Source organism: Eleutherodactylus coqui, chromosome 6 (assembly GCF_035609145.1).
Source record: "Eleutherodactylus coqui strain aEleCoq1 chromosome 6, aEleCoq1.hap1, whole genome shotgun sequence".
Lineage (NCBI taxonomy): Eukaryota > Metazoa > Chordata > Amphibia > Anura > Eleutherodactylidae > Eleutherodactylus > Eleutherodactylus coqui.
This window is the reverse complement of record NC_089842.1, coordinates 150,112,634-150,137,377: the sequence shown is the minus strand read 5'-3', so window position 1 is coordinate 150,137,377 and position 24,744 is coordinate 150,112,634. Positions and strand designations below refer to the sequence as shown.

Below are 24,744 nucleotides of genomic sequence, written 5' to 3'. Positions count from 1 at the left end.
CAAATATCAACCCTATTCTTTTGAATGAAGTCATATACATGAGCTATCTTTTCCCGCACCGCATTTGCATATCCTATCTTTTTGCTTTCCTCGGAACGCGTTGCCCATTGTTTTCAATGGGACAGTAAAACACATTGCACGAAGTGTGATGTGCACGCGAGTGCGATGGAAAGTTTTGCACTGAAAACAATGGGAAGCACTTGCCGATCCTCTGAAAAGAGGATCATTACTTTACTGAAGTAAGGGAAGGTGTTTTTGTTCAAAAAACACCTCGCCGTGTAAAGGAACATTGGCAAGCAAGATTCTCTGCCCGAAATTGCACTCACCCGTGTGTAGGTAGCCTAAGGTGGAAGGTGCCAATGTAACCAGAGGTGCTCCATAATTAACATGGGACAAAACAGGAAGGTCTGGGCTGCCCTTCAAGACAGTGAACATGCGTGCGCGCCCTTTGGGCAGCTGAAATAAACAGGCAGGAGGCCAGAGAGATGAAGAGAATGCACACCGCGGCAGGGGGAGGTGAGGTAAAATGGAGGCCACAAATTAGAACACACATACACATCTGCACATAGAATAAGGACCAGATAAATAGTGCCATTCAGTGCCCAGAGTGCCATCTGACACAGCAGATAAATAATGCCATCCATTGTCCAGTAAAATAGTGACATACATTGCTCAGACGAAAAGTGCATGTAGAACCCAGATAATACTATAAAGCACTTATATAGTGAATGCAGTACCCGTATAAATGATGCCATGGAGTGCAAGACAGTACTTGGATAAAGAGTGCCATGCAGAGCTCCTTTATTGCCAGGCAGTAAACCAAACAGGGCTGCACAGAGCTCCAGCAGTCTCCTATTACTGTATGTTTCTAATACTGAATGGCACATTTTATCTTGGCACTAAGGTAGGTCATCATAGCACAGTTTTCGGAGTAAGCGGAGCTGACACACTCAGGTACTGGTGCGGTAAGGGGCAATGCTCTATAATAAAAGAGAGGCTAAAAATCTGACATGATATAAATGGCATTTTTAGGTATAATGTTTTTATTAAGTTTTACAAAGAATGAGATGTTTTTGGTTTGTTTTTTTTATTTTCCACTACAAAGTAGTTTTGCCTCACGGTTGCACTTTGTGAATCCTCGTCATAATTAGAAGGGAGGATTCTAAATTGTTCTTGAAGGATTTACAACATGAACTTGTACCACAACTATGAGTGAATGTAGCAGGCTTTCCTGTCCCCATAGGCACCCTCCACTTCCTGGTTCTGGAGAGCTGCCCTCTCCCCATTATATTGCTGTGTGCTGCAGCAGATAAGTCACACACACCTGAGCTCAGCGCTCTGTCTGGCCCTCCACCATGGACTGGTGGTCTCTCGTGTCAGCAACCTTCCTGCTGCTGCTAGCTCTGGTTGTTGCCTGCTTCTTACTCTACTGCGCTTATATCAAGTATATCCACTTGAAGTATGACCACATCCCGGGACCCCCCAGAGACAGGTTAGTGCACTAACTTTTTAACATTTACTGACAGGTAGTAGCTTTACTTCATTCATGACACCACTGCAAATGTACAGGCAACAGTGCTGGTGTGATAATGACATAATGGGCGCTGAGACACCAAATTTCCTTCTGTTGATCAGCTGGAAATAGTCCGGGCACAGACAGGGGTCTATAATGAAGGTGCCACCTGTGCCTGGATGTGGACTACAAAACTGTTGGGTCTATTCATGCTTGTCGGCAGATAACACGATCCTCTCTACTGGTGGTCTGTCTGGGCTATCCGGAGCCTATTCGCCTGTGTGCTTGCCCCCATGTAACCGCTGCTCCCAACACCTCCTAACAGCTTGGTCTGGCCCGGCTCACACGCGTGTAAGATTGCTGCAGGCGATCAAATACATTGCCTTACACTGTCTCGCTCACATTTGCGTTTAAGCATACGCAAAAAAGAACATAGCATGTTCTACTTTGCCGCATATTATGCGAGACAGTACCCATTGTTCTCTATGGACATGCAATCAATGCTGCCTATATGCAATTACATTGTGTATGGGCAGCGTATATATGTATCGTTGCAAAGCAGCAGCGTGGGAAATTTAAACAAAAAAAAACAAAAAACAGAAAGACTACTGAGTGATGGGACTCGCGCACATTCCTGTGTGAGTCTCGTTACTGAGTTGTCAAAAGAATTTCAAAAGCAGCTCAGGTGTTCATTACCTAGGTTGCTGTCTGTGCTCTGCTAATTCTGTTTTCCATGCAGATCTTCCTGTTTCTCTGCTGTTTACAATCCACTTACAGGTGTGTGGGAGGATCTTAAGCCAGCAATTCCCATGTAAGGCAGCAAGGCAGTATCTGAATGCCCACCCCTCTGTTGCATGCTTGGCATATAAAAATAATAATTATATAGTGCCAGCATATTCCACAGCACTTACAAGACAGGGGAAATAAAAACAAAACCACAGTTACATGAAGTAATCAATTGACGGAGACAGTAGGGGTGAGGAGCTGTATTATTATACCTTGTAAGCACCAGAATAATGGCTGGAGACCAAAAGTGACAGTTTAGGGCTAGCGTACGCCCCCAAAGGTCCTGATTGCCTGCCTGCCTGCAGAAAGGTCCTAGCAGCATGGGGAGTGAGTTTTGCCTTGGATGGAGGGTTAGGGCTCCTGTCCATGGGCGATAATTCGGCTGCGAGTAACGCAGTGCACGCTTTCCATAGTGTTGCTATGGAAAGCGCAGCCCCCTGTCTACGAACAGAGAATCATTGCGATTCTCTGCTCACGGGACTCCAATCGTAGCATGCTGTGATTTGCAGTGATTCTCCGTGATTCTGTCAGATAGGCTCACCGTAGAGAACTGTCAGTTGTCTCCCCTGCTCTTGGGTGCGATATTCACTAGCGATCGCTAGTGATATTCCGCCTCGTCCATGGACCAGGGTACCTTAGGGTGAGGGTTTGTTTAAGTGTGAGGCTTACATTATTAGCTGTAAATGGTCCAAAATGGAAGCATTTACAGCTAATAATGTAAGCCTAACACTTAAACAAACCCTCACCCTAAAGAAGGCAGACCGGCCGACAAGTGAAAGCAGCATGCATGGAGACGGAGAGCGGGCAGCAAGCGAAGCAACGGGGAGGTGAGCTGAGGCCTGGAAAAAGGGAGACAGACAGCGGGGAGGTAGGGACAGAGACAGCAGCAGTGGGGAGGTTACTGGGAAATGGGAGACAGACAGCAGGGAGGCAGGGACAGAGACAGTAACAGTGGGGAAGTTACTGGGAAAAGGGAGACGGACAGCGGGAAGTAAGGGACAGTGACAGCAGCGAGGAGGTTACCTCAGGGCCGGGGAAGACATGTACAACGGGGAGGCAGGGAGAGTGACAGCAGCAGCGGGAGGTAAAATCGTGGTCGGGAGCTGAGAACCAGCGCAGCGCCGAGTGACAGAGCGGAGAGACCAGGGGAAGGTTAGTGGGCTGCCAGGACCTGCACGGGAGCTAGCTCTGCAGCCAATCAGGAACATGGGGCATCACTGGCCTGTCAATCTTGTCTCCACCACTGTTTCCGATGGTGACAAGATACAATAGTACCGTGAGGGCCTGCTCCAACGAGCTTATTTACTACAAATAATAGGGGGATGATACAGAAGGTAAAGGGGCTGGAGATGTGCACGGTATGGCGAGGTGGCGTGTGAGGGGTGCTATAAACATAGACAATGGTCAGGCCGTATAGTGGCTGAATCGGTGTGACTGCAGCTGCCGGTTGATTATGGCTAGCAGGAACTGCAGTCGGCAGGACAGTGAGGTTTGGTTTAGGGGATATGGTATGCCTCCCTGAAGAGGTGTGTTTTTAGAGCACGCCTGAAGTTTAGTATGACAGTGATTGCCCGGATAGCTTTTGGTAGTGCGTTCCAGAGGACTGGTGCTGCTCTGGAGAAGTCTTGGAGACGGGAATGAGCAGTTCAAATTAAAGGGGCGCTCAGTTTGGTTTCGTTAGCAGAGCGGAGAGCCTGGGCTGGGTGATGGATTGAGATGAGGGAAGCAATGTAGAGCAGCGCGGTGCTGTGGAGGACTTTATGGATGAAGGTAGTGAGTTTAAATTGTATTCTGTATTTGAGGGGCAGCCAGTGCAGTAACTGGTACAGGGCAGAGGCATCTGAGTAGCGGCTGAACAGGAAGAGGAGCCCCGCTGCTGCATTCAGGATGGATTGGAGGGGAGAGTCTGGAGTAGGGGTGGCCTATCAGCAGTGAGTTGCAATAATCAAGCCGAGAGTGGATGAGGGCAACAGGGAACATTGTTAGCGTGTCCACGGTGAGAAAAGGGCGTATTCTTGCGATGTTCTTCAGGTGCAGCTGAAATGTTCGGGTAAGAGATTAGATGTAGGAGGTAAAGGGGAGATGGGAGTTGAATATAACCCCAAAGCAGTGGGCATGCTGTCTGGGAGTTATGGTGGTGCCACACTGAGATTGAGATGTAAGGATGAGGTCAGTTAGTAGAGGCAAAAACACCAGTAGTTCAGTTTTAGATAGGTTCAGTTTAGGTAGAGAGAGGACATAGTGTTAGAGACAGCGGACAGACAGTCGGTGCCGTTCTGGAGGAATGTTGTTGTGATGTTATGGGAGGAGGTGTATAACAGCATAGAGATGGTACTATGAGCATATTCATCATTACACTCTGAGCGTGCTGGGAGTGCCAAAAACATGCTCTGCCTGTTCATCATTGCCAGAAGCATCCCTGGAGCATATACTCAGACCATTCATCATTACTGGGTCACACTCATGCTTGGAGTGTGTTTGCTGTGCTCTTTCGGGTTGAAGGCAGATCATAAATATGGTGGCACCCAGGGAAAAAAATTCTGCAGTCCAGATACACTTGACGATGTCAAGGGTTAGGGTGCTTTCACATGACAGTTTTTGTGTTCAGTTTTTTTTGTGAACCCAAACCAGGAGTGGGTCCAAAATAAGGAAGAAGTGCAAATTTTTCCATTATACTTTCTCTCCAGTCTTGGTTTCGGCTCACAATAAACTGAACACAAAAACTGTCATGTGAAAGCGCTCCACCCCCATCCTGCCCCTCCCATTGCAAATGCAGAAGTGGAGGAGAGAGGCAGAGAGCTGGTGAGGGGGAGGGAAGGGGATGGAAGCGTATATCGGCGGGCCGTGAAAACGCCGGCTGATATACGCTCGTGGGAATATGCCCTAAGGTTCACGTTTCGCTAAAGTTCCCTTTTAAATAGCATTTTGTGTTACAATTACTCCACTTTTGAATTGTTACATGTTTTCTTTTGCTCTTTGTTTAATGCTGGATATGTTGTTTCTTGATTCTACAGCTTTATTATGGGTCATTATCCTACAATACTGAAGTTGCTAAAAAACAATGAACTTGTCTATGATTATTTCCTAGACTGGTAAGTGATTATTTTTATAGAGACAGAAATGGGGGTGGCGATACATTGAAAGCTATGCAAAGAATGGTAGTGAAAAGTGGTACCAGAAGTCGCAAAAATAACTAAGTTGCAAGCAGCAGAAATAAGTGTAAATTGAAAGTTTTAGCAATGAAACCTGTCTCCTTTTAACTTAGGCTTAAAAACTCAGTATAAAATAAAATATAATCCTTTCACAAGAGGTTGTGCATCACTCTTTAAGAAGCTTTACTAGAAATGTAAAGCATACCTAGTATTTCAGATAACTTTTCAGAATAAGCTGCCATTTGTATGCATGAGGAATAACATTATGTCAGTCAAGCCATCTGTCGGACAGAGCTGAGCGCTTCAGCCAATTGTGGTTTCCATAGCTCTCATTGAAGTGAATGGGAGCTACAGAAACTCAGGGAATTACAGAAACAGCCTAGTGTACTGTGCTACTTTGCTTCCGTAGGCCCTATTCACTTTAATGAGAGTTATGGAAACAGGGCTCGGCTTTTACCATAAGCTTCGGCCGAGTGGACAATAACCATAGCAGAGGTTTCCCATCCTAACTATGAAAAGCTGAGATGAGAACACCCACTTAAGTTTTCTCTGAGCTGGTGGGAGGAGTAACTATTATGCTGTGTTCTTTGCACATAGCAAATGGAAGATTCTGCTCTCTGTTTATAGCACGCACAGAAATATCATCATGTAGGACACAGAAAAGTACTAAGAGTATAGACTCTAGTAGATATAACACAGTAAAGAATCACTATTACCGGTAGCTGTGTGAATCTCTGCTTCTATCTTCCTCCTTCCCCCTTCTCTCTATAGATGTCTATACACAGCACGAGTCATCACCTTCTTTCACTTCTTGTTCTGTCTTGATATCTGTTATTAGAGGCAGACCTCACTTTACAAGAGGCAGTAGACAGCAAATTAGAAGGAAAGGAGACCCCTAGTGGTCAGCGCTTTAGGTGCTTTTTCAGCACAAAAATGTCATTTTTAGAGAAGGTGAATTAATTTTTTTTAGTTATCATACTGGCTATCACAAAAGCACAAGTTGAATTTAACATTTTAAATAGTTGTATGTTGATTTGTTATTGTATAGGGAAGTGAAATATGGCCCAGTTGTACGCATCAATGGTTTCCACAGTGTCGCTATAATTGTTTCCAGTCCTGAAGCAATAAAGGTAAATCATATTCTCGAAACATGTGCGTATATGCGCAGCTCTTGGAGTTGCTTTGAAAAATTGCAACCATGTGAAGCATTGCATTACGGTACAATGAATTCATTCACCTGAGCGACTTTCGGGCACGTGAAAAGAAGATAGCTGCCACTAATAATCGATGAGAAAACGCTAATTAGGCTAGGGACTCAATTGTGGCTAATCTTCATTAATCCGATAATTTTTTTTTTTTTTGGTGCAGGCGGGCTACCATAAAAACGCATACGCTCATGTGAACGAGACCTTAGTTTGTGGGACACGAAGTAGCTGTCTGCTAGCCACCATTGTCAGTCATATTACCTACTCTGTCACCCAGTCAACCAGATGATCACCCACCTCCCTCTCTCACATCTTCCTGGCAGCACAATCAAAGAACCCTCCTATCCCTCTGACTTTCCACAAACCCATACCTCTGTATATACATGTGTGTTGTTGCAGGAACTTCTGATGTCCACCAAACACTCAAAAGACAAATTTTATGAACAAATCTTCAAAGTATTTGGAGTCAGGTGAGTGGTTGAGTCCAGGCACTATTAATGGAAGCCAAATATTTTTTATGTCCGTTTGTTAGCCATTTTATTTTTACATTTCTATTCTTTTTTTTTCTCCTTTTTGCTATTTTAGATTTATGGGAAACGGATTGTTGACTGACAGAAATTATGACCACTGGCACAAACAGCGCAGAATCATGGATCCTGCCTTCAGCAGACCGTAGGTATTGTAAGGGCACAGTCACATATAATCCAAAATTTCTGATAAACTGGAAATTAACTACACTAGGAACAATAGTTCAGCAGCCAAGAGCCACAAATGTGAATGCATGCTTAGGGCCCTTTTACATGGGCTGATATCGGTGGTAAAGTAGCGTCAAACATCAACATTGGCACTTTAGCTGACTTTTTTATACAGGCCCATCAGACTCTATTGGAAGTTGAAGAATAATGTATTCGTCCTCCATCTGTATCACATCCGTAGTCCAAGGTGTGCTTCTGAGAATGATTGATTACCGTATTTTTCGCTTTATAAGACGCACATTTCTTCCTCTCAAAGTGGGGAAAAAAAGTTGCTGCGTCTTACAAAGTGAATGTGCCGAAATTCATCGCATCGGAATTTGTTCGCACGAACAAATGTTTGATCACTTACCAGTTTTCTCCCCTCCCCACTGCTGCCCATATGTCCCGCTGATTGGTGGTGAGCGCCAGCGGGAACTGCTGCGGCTTCCCCGCCTCCACCAATTGGCTTTTTACCTTTCTCCTGCCGAACAAGCACCACTGTGACACGGAGCTCCGCTGTTTCAGACCTCTGCTGCTCCTTCTGCTCTGGCGCCCGGCACTATCCCCTACGCTGTCACTGGGTGAGTTCAATATTTTTTCCCTATTTTTCCCCTCTAAAACAGGGGAGTGTCTTATCATCTGGTGCATCCTATAAAGCAAAAAATACGGTATTTTGTAGGCTATACAAAAGATATGATCAGCTTATGAACAAGCTTTTCATCATTAGGCGGCTAATCACTGCCCTATTTACGTGTGGTAATGGTCAGGTCAATGAGCATTCTAATGAACATTCATTCAGTCATTTGCCCTTGTAAAAAGAATTTAAATCAGACTTCATATTAAAACAAATACCAAGAACAAGTTAAACCAAGATAGTGAAACTCCCTACTGCTGTTAACATTTTTTTTCCAGATATCTTATGGGGTTGATGGGAACATTCAATGAAAAGGCAGAGGAACTAATGGAGCAGCTGAATGAAATAGCTGATAAGAAATCAGAAGTTAATATGCACACGTTATTAAACAGAATGACCCTGGATGTGATTGCCAAGGTAAAAACTGACTACTTCTAAAATACTGCCCTCTCTTGCAAGACAATAAAAACTTTAATCCTGTCCTTAAAGTACAAGAATATAGCTACCGTATATACCGGCGTATAAGACGACTTTTGAACCCCGAAAAATCTGCTCTGAAGTTGGGGGTCGTCTTATACGCCGGTAATACAAAAAAAAGAAAGTGTAAAAAAAAAAAAATCATTACTCACCTCCCCCGGCGTTCTGCGGCGCTGCTGCAGACTGTCGCTCCCTCCTGGTCCCCGGCAGAGCATTGCTTTCTGGACGCAGGGCTTGAAATCCCCGCCTCCAGAAAGCTAATACTGTGATTGGCTAAAACACACGTGCCTTCAGCCAATCACAGTCATTCAATGATGTCATTGAATGGCTGTGATTGGCTGACAGCGTGTGTTAGCCAATCACAGCCATTCTATGATGTCATTGAATGGCTGTGATTGACTGACGGCCCTGCGTCCAGAAAGCAATGCTCTGCCGGGGACCAGGAGGGAGCGACATCCTGCAGCAGCGCCGCAGAACGCCGGGGGAGGTGAGTACTGATTTTTTATTTTTTTTTGCTCCACTGTATTCCTGGCGTATAAGGTGACAGTTGGGGGGTCGTCTTATACGCCCTGTCGCCTTATACGCCGGAATATACGGTACTATAACACTGTGCCCTATTTACAGGAATATAACTACTATAATACTGCCCCCTATGTACAAGAACATAACTACTATAATACTGCTCCTATGTACAAGAATATAACTACTATAATACTGCCGCTTATGTACAAGAATATAACTACTATAATACTGCCCCCTATGTACAAGATTATAACTACCATAATACTGCCCCCAATGTACAAGAATATAACTACTATAATACTGCTCCTATGTACAAGAATATAACTACTATAATATTGCTCCTTATGTACAAGAATATAACTACTATAATACTACCCCCTATGTACAAGAATATAACTACTATAATACTGCTCCTATGTACAAGAATATAACTACTATAATACTGTCTCCTATGTACAAGAATATAACTACGATAATACTGCCCCGTATGTACAAGAATATAACTACTATAATATTGCTCCTTATGTACAAGAATATAACTACTATAATACTGCCTCATATGTACAAGAATATAACTATTATAATATTGCCCCCTATGTACAGGAATATAACTACTATAATACTGCCCCCTATGTACAAGAATATAACTACTATAATACTGCTCTCCTATGTACAAGAATATAACTACTATAATACTGCCCCCTATGTACAAGAATATAACTACTATAATACTGCCCCCTATGTACAAGAATATAACTACTATAATACTGTCCCTATGTATAAGAATATAACTACTATATTACTGCCCCCTATGTACAAGAATATAACTACTATATTACTGTCCCCTATGTACAAGAATATAACTACTATATTACTGCCCCCTATGTATAAGAATATAACTACTATATTACTGCCCCCTATGTACAAGAATATAACTACTATATTACTGTCCCCTATGTACAAGAATATAACTACTATATTACTGTCCCCTATGTACAAGAATATAACTACTATATTACTGTCCCCTATGTACAAGAATATAACTACTATATTACTGCCCCCAATGTACAAGAATATAACTACTATAATACTGCCCCCAATGTACAAGAATATAACTACTATAATACTGCCCCCTATGTACAAGAATATAGCTACTATAATACTGCTCCTTATGTACAAGAATATAACTACTATAATACTGCCCCCTATGTACAAGAATATAACTACTATAATACTGTCCCTATGTATAAGAATATAACTACTATATTACTTCCCCCTATGTACAAGAATATACCTACTATAATACTGCCCCCTATGTACAAGAATATAACTACTATAATACTATCCCCTATGTACAAGAATACAACTACTATAATACTGCCCTCTATGTGCAAGAATATAACTACTATAATACTGCCCTCTATGTACAAGAATATAACTACTATAATACTGCCTCCTATGTACAAGAATATAGCTACTATAATACTGCCCCCTATGTACAAGAATATAGCTACTATAATACTGCCCCCTATGTACAAGAATATAGCTACTATAATACTGCCCCCTATGTACAAAAATATAGCTACTATAATACTGCCCCCTATGTACAAGAATATAACTACTATAATACTGCCCCCAATGTACAAGAATATAACTACTATAATACTGCCCCCTATGTACAAGAATATAGCTACTATAATACTGCCCCCTATGTACAAGAATATAGCTACTATAATACTGCCCCCTATGTACAAGAATATAGCTACTATAATACTGCCCCCTATGTACAAGAATATAACTACTATAATACTGCCCCCTATGTACAAGAATATAACTACTATAATACTGCCCCCTATGTACAAGAATATAACTACTATAATACTGCCCCCTATGTACAAGAATATAACTACTATAATACTGCCTCCTATGTACAAGAATATAACTACTATAATACTGCCTCCTATGTACAAGAATATAACTACTATAATACTGCCCCCTATGTACAAGAATATAACTACTATAATACTGCCCCTATGTACAAGAATATAACTACTATAATACTGCCCCCTATGTACAAGAATATAACTACTATAATACTGCCTCCTATGTACAAGAATATAACTACCGTACTATAATACTGCTTCTTATGTACAAGAATATAACTAATATAATACTGTCCTCTATGTACAAGAATATTACTTTTTCACCTGATCGGGTAGGAAAACTTACATCTGGCCATGAAAAGTCTTTAATGATGGTAAATGAGATCTTGAATATTGATAATGTCCCACTTCTATTGGAAAATGGCTATGGATATACATGTTTGTCTTTTAATTCCTATTAAAGTAGAGTTGATTTCTCAGCCTGCTTTCTGTGTTACCATACAGGTAGCATTTGATATGGACCTGAACGCCCTACATGATGACCAAACACCATTCCCGCGGGCCATTCTTATGGCAATGAAAGGCCTTGTCGAGATGAGGAACCCTCTTGTATATGTGTGTAATATCACATACTCTACATACAGTATAGTAGAATTAAGTAACAATATTGAAAAGTTTTGCAGGTATTCTCTCTCTCTCTGTATATCGGTGCCCTTCTTTTATGTTGCTCTGCTCAGTGAAAATCTCAGATATTTAGTCATATATTATTAATATTCTGCCTTTTCTGGACAGTTTATGCCTTCAAAGAAAAAAATGATCCAAGAAGTCAGAGACTCTATCCACCTGCTGCGTAAGACAGGGAAGGAATGCATAGAGAGGAGACAGAAGATGGTGCAAGATGGAGTGGAGGTCCCTACTGATATCCTGACTCAGATCCTCAGAGGAGCTGGTAAATGTGTCACATATTATGTATTCTTATTGATTCTTATTGCCTAAAATCAGTCATGCCCTCCTTAACACTAGATCCCTACCTTCATAAGATCAACACACTACTTTCCTTAGATACATTGCATAGTCATGTGTCCCTTGGCATCATTACTGAGTGAATATGTCACCTTCTCCAGCAAACCCTACAGAAATACTATGTGCTGCTGTTGTCATCATTCTGATTGGTTACATGGAGTTCTTTCCCCTCCCAAGAGCCAATATACCCAGGAGGCGACCCCTACCTTGGGTATATCTATTGATCTCAGATCGAGCTAATGACCCTTTCCTGGCTCTGCTATCTCACGCACTACACTGAATTTATATTCCATTGTATTTTCACAGCTTTGGAAGATGACTACGACATTGAGATCATGATAGACAACTTTGTCACTTTCTTCATTGCTGGTAAGCATCCAGTTATATTATAGACATGTACAATCATTATTATGAGCATTCATCCAGATAGTGCTATCATTGGTCAGCTGCATATCTCCTGTTTACATGAGATGTACAGCTGACCAGAAAGCAATTTTATGCATAAATGAGCCGATGAACCAGCGTTTGCCCATCCATCGGCTGATTGTTTGCACTTTTACACAGCCCAATGATCAGGAAAAAGAATGTTTGGGCAAATGTTCTATCCCAATTATTGTTCAGAGTTAAAGGGCCACTACTCTTAGCAATTAATCAGATTCTAGCTACCATTAATTAAAAACCAGTTATCGTATTGTTACAAGAAGGGGACAGAACACAAAGCAATTACTACGGTACATTCAGAATATGAGCCTTTGCTTAGATTTTTGTTATTTAACTGTCTGGGAGTAGACTAAAGAAGAAGCTGGAAAGGCCTTGAGTTCTGGGATGGCCATCATCCCCCCTTTCCTAGTAATGTGTTCCATGATCCGTCTATATTGCCTCTACCTTCTTTTTCTTAGGGCAAGAAACGACTGCCAATCAGTTAGCATTTGCTGTCCAAGAGCTGTCCCGACATCCCAAGATTCTGCAAAAGTGAGTTAGTCTGTTTCTTAAAAGTAAACTTCAGAGGTGAGAAGTAGTGGGTTGTCACTGTAGTATAGCTATAGAATATGGCGATACCTAAAGAGATGGCGTATATGCAGAAACAGCATGTCTTATATAGAACTTAACGGAACATGCCCTGGAAAACTGATATACTGTGTTGTGTGTAGTGCAGGACCTGAGGGGGCAGAGCATGGCAATGAACATCAAAGAGAAGTCTTGTGCCATGCTTCAGCTCTCAGGCCTGAAATAGGCATTGCAAGGGAGGGGGGGGGGGGGTATCAGTCTTGCCTGGAATTTTTTTATATAAAAAAAAGCATGAGATACAAGGAGCCCTTGTGTCAGAAAAACTTCTCCATATACAACCTATCGCATAATAGTAGAATTAGTACTCTTCTTGTTACATGCACAGGGTCCAGGCAGAGGTGGATGAAGTCATTGGTTCAAGAAGAGACATTGAATATGACGACCTTGGTAAATTACAGTACCTTTCCCAGGTAAGTAGAATCTAACCTGCAGCTTTAAGCTACTTTTACACAGAACTGGAGGGAGATCTCTTCCCCCCCCCCCCCCCCCCCCTCCCCGCTCACTACCGCAACGCACCGCTCACACCTGCCGGCCCCGAATCTTTTCGGACGAGCAGGCATGTATTCGAAAATGGCGATACTCGCTCGAGTAATTTGCCTTAACGATTACGCTCGCTCATCTCTACTTGCCATACATGTTGTAGTACCATATCAGACCAGATGTAATGCTGTGCCCCCACATTTTGCATTGGCTACCTCTTACACACACTGTAGTGCAGTTCATACTGTCCTAGTAATTCAATAGTGTTAGAGACTAAATACAAACATTGGTTACAGAGATGATCACAGTATTTTATTCAGGTCGCATTTTAAAGGTTTTTCTTCACTAAAGAATTTTTTTATAGCTGCTGAGCCCATTGTAAAATAAAAAATAGAGCATATTAATGTCTTCTTGGTCCACCCGGATACAGGTGAGTGGCTCCTTTGGCCCCTAAGCCAGTTTCCAGGCTCCCAGCACTGTTACCCTGGAAGCTGCTCACCTGCATCCCAGGAGGCCGAGGAGCAGTGAGTATTCTCAAATTTTTTTTATTTTACAATGGGCCCAGCTGCTAAAAATTTGAAAAACCCCTTTAAAAATGATATTTTATTGGTTTGAATTTCATTTGTCTTCCTCAGGTACTGAAAGAGACCCTGCGGCTGTACCCACCCGCGCCAGGAACCTCCAGATTATTAGAAGATGATATTCTAGTTGAGGGAGTCTTGATTCCTAAAGGCACACCAGTAGTGGTATTCTGCATTGAATTCTTTTCATGTCTTATCCTGCTTGCTTTCCTTCAATAGGAACATTATACCGTGTTTCCCCCAAAATAAAAACTACCCCAATAATAAGCCCTCCCCGGATTTTTGTGGGGAAGACTTGAAATATAAGCCCTACCCTGGAAATAAGCCCTGGCTACACTACTTGAAAAAAAAAAAAATACTCACAGCTTGAATGGCTGTGATTGGTTCATCGAGCGTCGGCTTTGATTTGCTGAGGTGGTGCTCGTGAACCAATCAGAGCAATCGCTTGCTGTAGGCTGGGTATTCAAGCCCCGTCACCAGCAAGAGATGCTCTGTCGGTGTTGAGGACTACACGGAAGCCTGCCAAAGTGCCAGAGGCCAGTGGGAAGTACACAGGCGGTGTACTTATTTGGTAAGACCACACTTTGCCTTCAAAACAGCACCAATTCTTCTAGGTACACTTACACAGTTTTGAAGGAACTCGGCAAACATCTTAGAGAAGTACTCATCTTCTGTGGATGTAGCTTGCTCAAATCCTTCTGTGTCTTCATGTAATCCCAGTTAGACTCGATGATGATGAAATCAGGGCTCTGTGGGGCCATATCATCACTTCTAGGACTCCTTGTTCTTTATGCTGAACATACTGGTTGATGACATTGGCTTTATGTTTGGGGTGGTTGTGCCGCTGTACAAAAAATTCAGACGCCCTCTGTTTTTGAACAAAACTCTTACAATACAGCATTACAGCATTTTTACACACTTGCCTAAAACTTTTGCACAGTACTGTATGTCCATGGCTTCTGCTTAGTTGTGCTTATAGGACTGCCAAGACTTATACAGTGCAATATATAAGGAACTCGCCCTAAAGGGCTAATGATGTCATAGAGGTGGACTGGGTAGAGATGCCAGAATTGTTGCGCATTCCAAAATTTGTGCCAAATGTTGGCACAGCAGAACTGAGCATGCTTACTGGACTGATTGTGATTGGTAAATGCCCTGATATAAAAAGAACAATTTCTTGGTGCGCAGTGAGCTGAGAACATACTAGACAGAGGAAGGAGAGGCTGCTAGCTGTAAGGAGGAGGCATGCGATGCTGGGGAGAGAGCATTGCTGAGGTGACACAGAACTGAGCCCGAGAGAGCTGGGGATGACGCTGCCCAGACTTGGGAGAGGAGCAGGATCACCCAGTGTTGGCATAGAGGAGAGTAGCGCCCCTGACCCTTGGACAACACTGCTGGATCACTTGGGTTGGTAGAAGCAGCAACTCCCACTCATCCTGTGTATCCAACTATAAGTGAGGCCAGCCCCATGAGGGACACAGGGTATTACTATTCCTACATTGTAGATTGCACCTGGGTACTCTAAGGTAAAAGCCTAATCATTTAATCCTTATCAATCTATTGTTCACTTTTATTTTCTTGTTTTAAAATTAAAAGTTGCCCACTTTAGCTACTCCATCAGCTGCGTTATATCCTATATCCTCCACCCGTGATACGTATACTGATCAGTTTAGGACTAGGCCAAAAGGGGTTTTCAGCCTGTGGATGTAAACAAGTGTTGCAAGTAGATACCCTGAACAGCAATGTCTAAGCACACGATACATATATCAGCTGATTTATCTGTCCCTTCTTCCTTGTATTATTTATTTTAGGTCAACACCTATGTCACCGGAAGGATGGAGCAATTTTTCCATGATCCGCTCATCTTTGACCCCGACAGATTTAGCCGTGACTCCCCAAAGTGAGTTATAAGTCAATATAGGGTATGCATCAGAACTGATTGACACCTTTTATAATGTTACTGTAAATATGAGGCATACGGCCATTGGGCTATTGTTACCAACAATGGACATTTCTGAAAGGATTTGTGGATGGCAAGGCTGTAAATATTGGAGTGTATGCTAATTTATCGACAACCATCTATAGAAATACAGAATCTTCATGTAAATTATAAGAAAAGTACTGCCACCATCTCAGGCTTCTGGCACCCCGATGCATTAGTCTTGATTTAAGAGCAGTTAAGGAAACCCAATACAAAGTCTAGCTACTTGGATGTGGGAGATTGCAGAAACACTTGGTATTTGGTACCTCTAGACCCCTCTTCCTCATTTTATTAGAATGATACTATAATGTAATGCCATTACACAGGGACATATTATACACACCAATACCTTTGATGCTTCACAGTGTGACGTCAATACATTATATGGTGTGTATAAGCTATGTTGACAAAAGTATTGGGACATACATAGGAGGGAGGTGATGAAATTCAATTTAATTCACATTTTTCTATACGGTGTTGGTTCGTCTAGTTCATTCCAAAGATGCTTGATGGGATTGCGATTCAGACGTTGGTCTGGCCAATTAGGTTTTCAGACATTTTGCTCTTCAAACCAAGCCTGAATACTGCATGCTGTATGACATGGTGCTCAGTCATATTAGTAGAGACATGGAGCTGTACCAAAGTATTGCCACAGGGTACAAAGTGCCACATTATCGAGGATCTCTCTGTACCCACAGTCATTGGGGGAGAACTCCACTATAACCAATAGCCCTAGTCCTTCCCAGCAGAAACACCCCCACACCATAGCAGAACCTCCTCCAAACTTCACTGTTGGGTCAATGCAGTTATTTAGAAACCACTCTCCAGGCAGCCGCCACACCCAAGTGAGGCCATCCGATCAGATGATGGCTCACTGTGATCCAGCTATCTACAACACTAGCTTTCACTCATTTACAGTCCAAGAATAACACTCCAAGCACCATTGCAGAAGGCTTTCTGCTTTCACTGCTATGATGTTGGGCTTGTGTGCAGCCACTCCTCCATGGTTACTCTTCGCATGCGGTTACCTACAGACGGTTCTGGTACTATAGGATGTTCTAATGGCCTGTGAAACCTGAGTGAGCGTTTCTGCAGACAATTGTGTGTTGCCTCCACAGCTTGTACAAGGCTTCATTGTCCATGTTCTGTCATTTTATAAGGTCTTCCAAACGTGGCTGCACTGCACAGACACCAGATGGTTTCCATTTACAAATAACATTGCCAACAGTGGACTTTGGAAAGTCCAAAAGCACTGTGATATCACCTACTGACTGGTTACTCAGGTGACATCCCCCATACCGCATTGGAAGTCTGTCAACTCTACACTCCGTGGCATTCTGATGCTTTCTGTTTTGGGACATGCTTGTGTGATACTCTCCTTTTATACTTAATGCTCACACATCTAATTTGCATATCCTCTCCGTCTGACAGCACAGGATTGGTGGGGTCCTGATATTTTGTCAACATAGTGTACTTGTAGGAAAGCCATGCTGCATATTTTGTATTGGAGCCCAAAAGCTTCAAGCTAAACCTCCTATCTCTTCCCAAAATGTGATTGCTTACTGAAGAAATTGGGAATGAATGGCACTTTAAGGGGTTGTCCACTCAGGCCAAACTCTGTCCATTTACCTTATATAGCCTTATGGACATTATACAATTGGGTTCACTATTGAGAGAGTTATGAAGGCCTACTTTTGGCTATACACAAGAAATACCTGTAGGCTGAACGCTGGCTTGGCCAACAGCTTTCTCTTCTATCCATCCAAACACAAGCATGTGTACCTAATGTGCATGTTTACCAATTAGGAATAAGATGGGAGAAAGTCACTGCCAAATATTTCTCTCTGAAGAAAAAAAAGGATTGGGTAGTTAAAATCCAACAGCCCGCTCCTTATCTCCTCTGACATCTGTCCGGAGAGTTCGGTAACCCTAATATACATTAGATGGTCAATCAGTTCCTACTAAATCGGTGGTTTGGGCTGGTATATAGCTAATGTATATGGCCATCTTAGGCCCCGTTTACATGCAACGATTATCGCTCAAAATTCGTTCAAACTATGGCATATGAGCGATAATCGTTGCGTGTAAATGCTACCATCGTTCACTCTTTGGCTGAACGATGATTTCTAGATGAGCATAAAATCCATCTTTCACTGAAAAAGAAGCCAGATACAGCATATATACTACAGGAAAGGCTTAATTGCCGATTAACCTGGTAGGATGCAAGCAAGCCAGATTGCAACATAGAGGAGCACAAATGTTCATGTGCAGCTTACGTGTTTTGGGCCTAAAATACTAACTAACACCTGCATTTATCAGTGTGTGTTTTCTATGCATGCGGTTTGCTATAGACGCTGGAGGAGTCCAGGATGGCATGGCAGTGTGGCACACTTAATAATGCAGGGCAATCCACTGCTCAGTCAGTGTGGGTTGTACGCCTGTGTGTGTGGCGAACCCATCTATGGCGGTCTTCCTGGTATCAGTTCATTGTGCAGACTGGGTCGGGTAGCAGTCAGCCCTGCCCTACCCTGGGTTGAGTTGAGTGGCTGCTCAATCAGTCTGCACATGAACATTTTTGCTCCTCTATGTCGTAATCTGGCTTGCTTGCATGCTACCCGGTTAAACGGCGCTTGAGCCTTTCCTGTAGTGTATATCCTGTATCCTGTATATTTCAGTAATTACATTTTTGAGCATTTTTTCTCTGTGATTTTAAAATCCATCTTTCTGCCAGAGAGTAGATAACACAGACCACACTCTGTATTCAGCACAGTAACAGCTAATTACATTGTATTCAGCTGACCACCCTACAAGAACAAAGGAGATGATTGCAGAGCTCAGACCACCTGCTGTGTTCTGCAAGCAGCTCCAGGAGGCTCATTTACATGCAAATTAAGCTAATAAAGTGCTAATGGGCATTAATGTTCATTAGCACTTTATGTAAAATGATCCCTACAACTATCAGTCTTTCAATCATTTGAAAGATTGTCTTTGCGTGCAAATGAGCCTTTAACTATTACATGATCGGCCATTGACTTCAATGAACTCCCCTGCAGGGGAAGTAGATTACAGAAGCTAGACCTCTGGCCACCAGGGGATCTGTCTTGGGAAAGGGGATTGTCCAAAGAGGAGCCTTGACATGTAAATATATATTAATAAATTATGTATGAAATGCCATTGGTGTTTTTCCTTTTTTTTTCTTCATAGGCCGTACTTCACCTATTTCCCCTTTTCCCTGGGACCGCGCTCTTGTATAGGACAAGTGTTTGCACAGGTACACAGATATTTTTGATGTCCTAGATTATCTTCCTATAGATTTCAATGGAATTGTGCTTTGTTCTAAAATGTCTTCCAATGTATTAACGCCTTCCTAACATCCGCTGTAGGTGTATGGCAGATGCTAGGTGTCAGTGTATAGAGCAGGTATAGAAGTAGGCCGCTCTATATGCAACAAGTGCCAGCTGTCTGTGCACAACTCTCTGTGGTTGCAGATTATAGGTTTACCTTATCGATATATAGTAACAAACTATCATGTCAGGAGAGAAATTTGTGCAGCTGATGCATTTAGTTCCCAGAGGATTGTCTAGATCACACATGGCAAACACAAAACCCGCGAGTCGAGTCCGGGCCCAACACCTCATTTTATGTGGCCAGCCGGCCATGCAGCTGCCTGACAGGCTTTCAACTCACCCTGGCTGCAGTCTTGATCCGGTGGCAGCAGTGCAGTCAGACCACTAACCTCATTCCTTGGTGTCTGCATGTGCCTTTCTGTACGCAGCACAGATGCCGTGGGAAGAGGTCAGCAATCACAGACTCAGCAGTGGCCGCTGACGTACTAAGAGCTGCAGGCTGGGTGAGTGGAATGCCTGCAGGGATGTTGCCTGGCCAGAGGCCAATAAAGAGGTGGCTATTACTACAGGAGCTACTATGGGGGTCACTCATTACTAATGGGGCCAATATAGAGGACAGTATTACAACTGGAGTCAATATGGGGAGTCACTATTATTACTGGGGTCATTTTGGGGCTCACTATTACTATACAATCTTACAATCACAATTGGACCTTTTGTAGGCAGCCATAAGGCTGATGTGGCCCTCGGTGAAAATGAGTTTGACACCACTGGATACAATTGTACCAAACCCTCAGCTGTGAGATGTATTTGATCTGTTGGCAGTGGTGGGATCCTGTCTGGTTGTTGAAATTACAGCTGATTTGCAGAGCCAGGGACAAACATGGACAGCACCCCAATCTGGTGCTAGTTGGTGTGCACCTGCCTAGCTGACATCCTCTTTGGGTCCCGTACACTGACGTCACGGCCGCATTATGGCAGCAGGCAGCATACATTATATGACTACTATGCTGTTTCCCCCCTTGTGAAGGCACACTGGTGTGCAGTGTCAGCGGTGGGACTTCCAGCCTACACACTGAATAAGGCCATTTTCACATTTGCGTTTGTGGTTCAGTTTTTCAGCTTCGTTGTGGGAAAATGGAATCCCTGCCTAAATGGATCCTTCCATTATGCTGGCATTTTTCCTGACAAAATAGCGCAACATGATGGGCTATTGAGTTTGTGACTCTGTTGGATCTGTGCGGATACCTCTGAAGCAGAGTCTTTGATGCAGATGTCAATTGTGCCTAAGAGGAGACAGCATGCAGTACATTACTACCTCCTCTTCCTCCTCATCCCCCTGTGGCCATTGTAATGCCCCACACTACTATCATAACATCTGCCAGTACTGCTTCTATAGTTGTTTTTTATTAGCTGGCACCTAATGATCTTATAAGCTGCCAGCCAATGACAAGAGGGCAGGGAAAGTAATGCATAGGTGTATAAATTCTCTGCACTGTTTTGCATGCCAAATGCCTATTAGCAGCACTGCAGACCCCCAGGGAAGCTGTGGCAGGCTATCTGCATTTGTTTGTGCTCCCTCCCCTCCCACTCAAACTTAGTTGCTGCCTAGCTGTATTATTTCTACCTTGCCCACCCTAGGTGTCCCCTCAGCCACTATGTGCTGTTTTGGTACTGTGTTTATGTGTGGAGCTTGGTTTTGGTACTGTATTTTTGTACAGAGTTTTCTTCTGGCACTGTATTTCTGCAAAGATATTGGTTCTGGTACCATATGTGTCTTATTACTGTATCCTAGCCTAAATCTTGAATATGATACTGTATGTTTATGCTAATCTTTGGTATTTTGGGGTTATGGCAAAAAACTGAGAGGTTTCCCACAGTGTTCTGTACAGCTCTGTCCCCTTCTCCAACTAAAGTGAATGTACACACCTATTGTATTGAATGTGCACATATAGGTCTATACATAATGGGTGAGTTCCGTATAGTGTGGGTAGGAAGTATGCTTATGTGATTATATACATAGTGTGACAATCCAGTAAAATATTCTATGCAGGGAGCTACAAAGTTTAGAGGATATGACTGTTACATACAGCAGTATTTAGAGCACACACTCCATTGTATTTGGAATATTGTAATTAATTTAGTTGATTAGAATACGCATAATTTTCTGCAGCGTGCTACACCATTCAGTATGTATATCTTTGTCAGTCAAGAGGGAACCTGTTGGTAGAAAAATGTGCAGGGGCTTTCAGCCTCTGGAACTAAACAAGAAGCAGAAGCCTTAAAAAAGATGAAAAAGTGAAAAACAAAGTGCATTAGAAAGTTGCAGAACTTTTGTTGTATGATGATTAGGCTTTGTCCTCTTAAAACCAGAAAACACCTTTGCGCTTTACAGGACAAAAACTAATGGAATGGTAACAACTTTCTCATCCATTTCATTAGTTTTCTGACATCAGATGGATGATGATTAGAGATGAGCGAGCATACTCAATGAGGCAAACTACTCGAGCGAGTAGTGCCTTATTCGAGTACCTGCCTGCTCGTCTCTAAAGATTCGGCTGCCGGCGCGGGGGGGGGGGGGGGGGGGGGGCAGGGAGCGGCGGGGGAGAGCGGGGAGGAACAGAGGGAAGATCTCTCTCTCTCTCTGCCTCTCCCCCCCCCCTCCCCCCCCCCCCCCCCCCCCCGCTCACTGCCGCAACTCACCTGTCACCTGCGACGGCAGCCGAATCTTTAGAGACGAGCGGGCAGGTACTCAAATAAGGCACTACTCGCTCGAGTAGTTTGCCTTATCGAGTATGCTCTAATGATGATAAATAGAATAGGCGACCAAAGCCTGATTTGGGGATAACTCTTGTCTTGACATCAGCATTTAGTTCTTGTGATCCTCAAGCTACATACTTGTGCAATGTGCAAATGTTTTAATTTTTCAATGCAGATGGAGGCGAAAGTGGTGATGGCAAAGCTGCTCCAGAGATTCGAGTTCCAGTTGGTGGAGGGTCACACATTTAAGATCCAGGATACAGGAACTCTGCGTCCCATGGATGGTACGAGGTGTCATCTCAGAGTCAGAGAGAAGCAGTAAAGCACAACAGAAAAGTGTTCACTTCCTATGTTGATAGAAATTTTAATTTAATAGGCAGAAACTAAAAATTTTGTTGTTAAAGTCTTTTGTATGCAAAAATGACAAATTCTGTCAGTACGCCATTACTCTGTATAAATCCCTGGTTTGTTTCTGTACATTGTCTTAAAGCAACACCAGGCAAAACCAATGCCCTGTATTATGCCTAGTACAGGAACTGAGGGGTGGGCAGGACTCAGGAAACTTTTATTTGATGCTCTTTTTATCCTTTTCCCATGCTCTACCCCCCTCAATACCTGCACCTGATATAAGAGCTCATGCACACTGCCGGACCATGTACTCGGGGCCACTGCTAAAGCACCCCATGTCTGTGGCTCTGTAATATGGTACATGAACCCTCACGGTATGTTCACATGTTGTGGAAAATCCATATCATTTTACTGTACAGGCAGTGTGGTTGGGACTTCAAGAAATCTTATCCACACTGTGCAGAAAAATAGCCACAGCGTAAATTGACTAGTAAGTGCAGATTTTAAATGCAAAGCATATTTCAATTTGTGGGACCGATTTTCAATACAGATTTCAATCTCTTCAAATGAGGTGCTAAAATTGGTGTCAAAATCCACATGTAACACGTAGATTTTGATGGGGATCCGCATTAAAATCCATAGAGGTTATGTACACATATAGCGGAATTTCTGTAGTGAAAAGGTTTGGCAGACTAGTATTGTAACTAAACCAGTGACCTGCCCCAACTTCCCCATAAATACTGTATGAATCGGTGTCCATGTTTATTTAAAGGGGTTGTCCCGCGCCGAAACGGTTTTTTATTTTTTTTGAACCCCCCCCGTTCGCCGCGAGACAACCCCGATGCAGGAGAACACCGGAGAGCGCTTACCTGAATCCCCGCGCTCCGGTGACTTCTTACTTACCTGATGAAGATGGCCACGGGGATCTTCTCACTGGGTGGACCGCAGGGCTTCTGTGCGGTCCATTGCCGATTCCAGCCTCCTGATTGGCTGGAATCGGCACGTGACGGGGCGGAGCTACACGGAGCCAGCATCCAGCACGAGCAGCCCCATTGAAAAAAGAAGAAGACCGGGACTGCGCAAGCGCGGCTAATTTGGCCATTAGACGGCGAAAATTAGTCGGCTCCATGGAAACGAGGACGCCAGCAACGGAGCAGGTAAGTAAAAAACTTTTTATAACTTCTGTATGGCTCATAATTAATGCACAATATACATTACAAAGTGCATTAATATGGCCATACAGAAGTGTATAGACCCACTTGCTGCCGCGGGACAACCCCTTTAAGTAACATAGTAGTAACATAGTATGTTAGGCTGAATGAAGACAATGCCCATCTGGTTCAGCCTGTTTCAACCTCCCTGTTGATCCAGAGGAAGACAAAAACCGCAAGAGGCAGAAGCCAATTAGCCCATTCGGGGAAAAATTCCTTCCCGACTCCATAATGGCAGTCAGACTAATCTCTGGATCAACCTCTGATAGTTCCTACCTGTGTGTAAGACCCGGATCAACAACCCGCTGGTTACCTGATGTCTATATCCTAAAGGAAGGGGGGGAAGCAAGATAAGTCAATATCAGACACTCCTGGCAGGAAAAAAAATAAGGCACAGTTGGAACAAAGTATCAGGGAACATTCGGAAGGCTCACGTACACATTAGATTGCTTGTGGATCCCAGGTTACGCGGGCCTCAGCGGTACATACAGGTTCGGCTGCATTCACGCTTCCGTTAGGGCTGTCGGTTATAATTCCATCTCCCTGTTCCGTTTTTGGAACAAACTGCATTAAAATGTGAATAAACTGATCAGTTTTTTCCCCATTGATTTCAGTGGGAAAAAAAAAAACGAAAGCAAATGAAAAGCCTAAAATCCTGCATTTTTAACACTGAGCACAGAGCCTAATAGTCTGATACTTCTTGATATCTGTAGAGAAAGATTTGCAGCAGTCCTCTCACTAAGGCCATATTTACACCGCCGATATTCTGACACGAGTTTTCTGCGTTGCGACATGCAATGTGTCCATTTATATGGGTGATTTCCCCCCCCCCCCCTTGCAGCAATGCTACAAGGCAGAAAAATCATGACGTGTCCTATTTCCACGGGAGTCTTGTTTTAAGAGTGGTACATGCAAATGTCCGGGCTTTACTCACTTTCGGCTGTGTAGATACGGCCTAACCTTACAGGAAGCATTGCACTGATGGGTAATGCCTATGGATGTAGATAACACAGGATCCACCATTCACAATGGGTATAAG

At 43.2% G+C, this 24,744-nt stretch overlaps 1 protein-coding gene across 2 annotated transcripts; it reads left to right on the top strand.

The window, feature by feature from the left end:
• Positions 1-1,275: 1,275 nt before the first annotated feature.
• Positions 1,276-22,604, top strand: LOC136632788 (cholesterol 24-hydroxylase-like). 2 transcript variants are annotated; one of them, XM_066607959.1, is made up of 15 exons: positions 1,276-1,492; positions 5,314-5,391; positions 6,500-6,581; positions 7,056-7,126; positions 7,242-7,328; positions 8,303-8,441; positions 11,411-11,521; positions 11,699-11,855; positions 12,236-12,298; positions 12,829-12,901; positions 13,323-13,407; positions 14,113-14,223; positions 15,870-15,958; positions 19,244-19,310; positions 22,322-22,604. In XM_066607959.1, the coding sequence occupies exons 1-15, from the start codon at positions 1,356-1,358 to the stop codon at positions 22,466-22,468; spliced, it is 1,497 nt and encodes a 498-aa protein (XP_066464056.1). In that variant the 5' UTR covers positions 1,276-1,355; the 3' UTR covers positions 22,469-22,604. The 2 variants fall into 2 exon arrangements, with proteins under 2 accessions (XP_066464056.1, XP_066464057.1); XM_066607960.1 differs by lacking the exon at positions 1,276-1,492 and adding an exon at positions 2,306-2,324.
• The last annotated feature ends 2,140 nt before the right edge of the window (positions 22,605-24,744 follow it).

Excerpts from the sequence above, each read along its gene's own strand:
- LOC136632788 (XM_066607959.1), top strand. The coding sequence starts at position 1,356 with ATGGACTGGTGGTCTCTCGTGTCAGCAACCTTCCTGCTGCTGCTAGCT. Across the intron at positions 8,442-11,410 it reads CCCTGGATGTGATTGCCAAG|GTAGCATTTGATATGGACCT; the intron begins GTAAAAACTGAC and ends GTTACCATACAG. Across the intron at positions 11,522-11,698 it reads TGAGGAACCCTCTTGTATAT|TTTATGCCTTCAAAGAAAAA; the intron begins GTGTGTAATATC and ends TTTTCTGGACAG.